This window comes from Hemibagrus wyckioides, linkage group LG17 (genome assembly GCF_019097595.1).
Source record: "Hemibagrus wyckioides isolate EC202008001 linkage group LG17, SWU_Hwy_1.0, whole genome shotgun sequence".
Classification (NCBI taxonomy): domain Eukaryota; kingdom Metazoa; phylum Chordata; class Actinopteri; order Siluriformes; family Bagridae; genus Hemibagrus; species Hemibagrus wyckioides.
In genome coordinates, this window is record NC_080726.1 from 12319366 (window position 1) to 12321946 (window position 2581).

The window sequence follows — 2581 nt, forward strand, 5'->3', positions numbered from 1 at the left end:
TACCTCAGGTGATGAGAAAGTAACTGATGTGGATTATGCTAATAAGAGAGAAGAGTAATCAAAACTAATAATTTTGCAGTAATATTTTTAACATTAATTAATAAATGTTAGGAAAGGTGGCTTTCAGGTGTTTTTCCTTTTTTTCCTTTTTAACCCAATTTTAAAATGCTACAACTTTACTTCTGAATGAATTAATTGCAAAAGGGAAATATATTTCATTCAGGAACACATGTACATCTGAGAAATATATTATATATTAGAGTATATAAAATACATACCATTTTCTCTGGCCACCACAGGTATCACCTATGTTGCAAAGCTTTACATCTATGTCGATATATTTTTAGAAGCGCTTGTCTAATTTGAGTAAGTTTAAATCCATATATTATTGGGTTTAGGAGAGGAGGCACAACAAGAAATTCAATACCCAAGATGTTGCGCAGAGCTTGCATGGCCTGGATTTTGCTATAACGAGCATTTATGACATCAAAGAGCAGGGCAATATTGAAGTTTATGAGTGCTATTAAATGAGGAAGGCATGTCTGCATGAATTTTGCCCACTGTGTCTTGGACCTTAAAGAAGCTCTGATAATGCAAATATATGACACAATGATGAACACAGCTTGAGATGTATGGGAAAACATCAGAAAGTACCCATACACATTGTTCAAAGTCACATCTGTGCAAGACAGCTTAACAACTTCCCAGTTAAAACAGTAAATCTTGTCAATGACATTACCACATAATGGGAGCTGGGCAGTTAACAAAATCCCAACAGTGCACTCTAGTAGGGAGCAGACCCAAGTAAAAATCAATAATTTTATACCTTTTTGAGGTGTCATAATGGAATGATATTCCAAAGGCTTACAAATGGATATGTATCTGTCATACGACATGACTGCTAAACATGTGTATTCACATAAAATATAAGCATAAATTATGTAGATTTGTGAGAGGCACCCTATATATGGGATAACATGATATTCTGATAAAAGGTCAGCAAGGATCTTTGGATAGAAAGCAGAAGCTCCAAGTATTCCATTTACAAACATATTGCATATAAACATATACATAGGTTCATGAAGTGTTTTGTCAAGTATGACTGTAATAGCTAGTGTCAAATTTATAAAAAGAGTCATAATATAGACCATTAGGCCAAATGCAAAATAAATATATTTGTTTGTCCAAGTGTCATTCAATCCATGAAGCACAAACATGAACTCTCCAGAGGAATTTTCCATCACTTTGTGGATATATGAAGACAAAAAGAGACAACAAGCTATTAAATAGTCCTGTAAGCATAGTTTGCAGAAAAAAATCGAAATAAGAATCCTCTGTATGTTTTACAACAAAGTTTAAAGTGATGACAGTGTGGTCACTGATGTCTATCCTTTAGTAGGAGTCTCTGATTCTCTAGCTTTTATATACAGTTATTTTTAAGTGAGCCATTTGCTGTTTACAAATGAGCAAAGTACAAAGTCTCCCTGCAGACAAGTTTGTCAAGGGTGATTCAATCTGGGACCACTTTTATCAATGACCTAGAAAAATGTCCAACTTTGCAAGTCACCCTGGTGGTGAGTACAATGCAGATCCATAGAGCACATAATTTTAATATTTTTATCAACAATAATTATCGCTTTGTAGTTAATGTATTTGAATCACCAAGATGAATCAGTTGGTAGTGGCAGATGGGCTGATTTGAGTATTTCAGCAATTGTTAATTTCCTCAGAATTTCATCATATAATATGTATATATCCATACACCGATCAGACATAACATTATGTCCACTGTCAGGTGAAGTGAATAACACTGAGTATATACTCATTATGGCACCTGTTAGTGGGTAGAATATATTAGGAAGCAAGTGAACATTTTGCCCTCAAAGTTGATGTGTTAGAAGCAGGATCAGAGTATCTCCAAAACTGCAGCTCTTGTTGGGTGTTCCCAGTCTGCAGTGGACAGTATCTATCAAATGTGGTGCAAGGAAGGAACAGTGGTGAACCGTTGATAGAGTCATGGGTTGCCAACGATTAGGGAAGATTGGCTTGTGTGGTCCGATTCAACAGGCGGTGTTACTGTTGCTCACATTGCTGAAGAAGTTAATGCTGGTTCTGATAGAAAGGTGTCAGAATACACAGTGCATCACAGTTTGTTGCATGTGGGGCTGCAAAGCTGCAGACCAGTCAGGGTGCCCATGCTAACCCCGGTGCACCACCTAAAGCGCCAACAATGGGCACATGAGCATCAGAACTGGACCAGGGAGCATTGGAATAAGGTGGCTTGGTCAGATGAATCATCTTTTCTTTTAAAGCACGTGGATGGCCGGGTGTGTGTGCATCGTTTACCAGGGGAACTCAAGGCACCAGGATGCACTATGGGAAGAAGGTAAGCCTTCTTTTTATGCAATGTCGACAAAGTGAAATAGAAAAGGGGGTTATTAATATTGCTATTTTGATATGACAAAGAAGGACAGTGACAGGGCTATAACAACATTTTATCTACTTCTTATTTATAGTTCTTGGCTCAGATCTTATTTGACTCTTCATGTACATCTACAGTTTGACTTGACAGCATGTCAAC

The 2581-nt window shown here is 37.0% G+C and overlaps 1 protein-coding gene across 1 annotated transcript; it reads right to left on the reverse strand.

The window, feature by feature from the left end:
• Positions 1–302: 302 nt before the first annotated feature.
• LOC131368314 (olfactory receptor 4B13-like) lies at positions 303–1241 on the reverse strand. Its single transcript, XM_058414332.1, has one exon. The coding sequence runs from the start codon at positions 1239–1241 to the stop codon at positions 303–305; it is 939 nt and encodes a 312-aa protein (XP_058270315.1).
• Positions 1242–2581: the final 1340 nt, after the last annotated feature.

Excerpts from the sequence above, each read along its gene's own strand:
- LOC131368314 (XM_058414332.1), bottom strand. The coding sequence starts at position 1,241 with ATGGAAAATTCCTCTGGAGAGTTCATGTTTGTGCTTCATGGATTGAAT.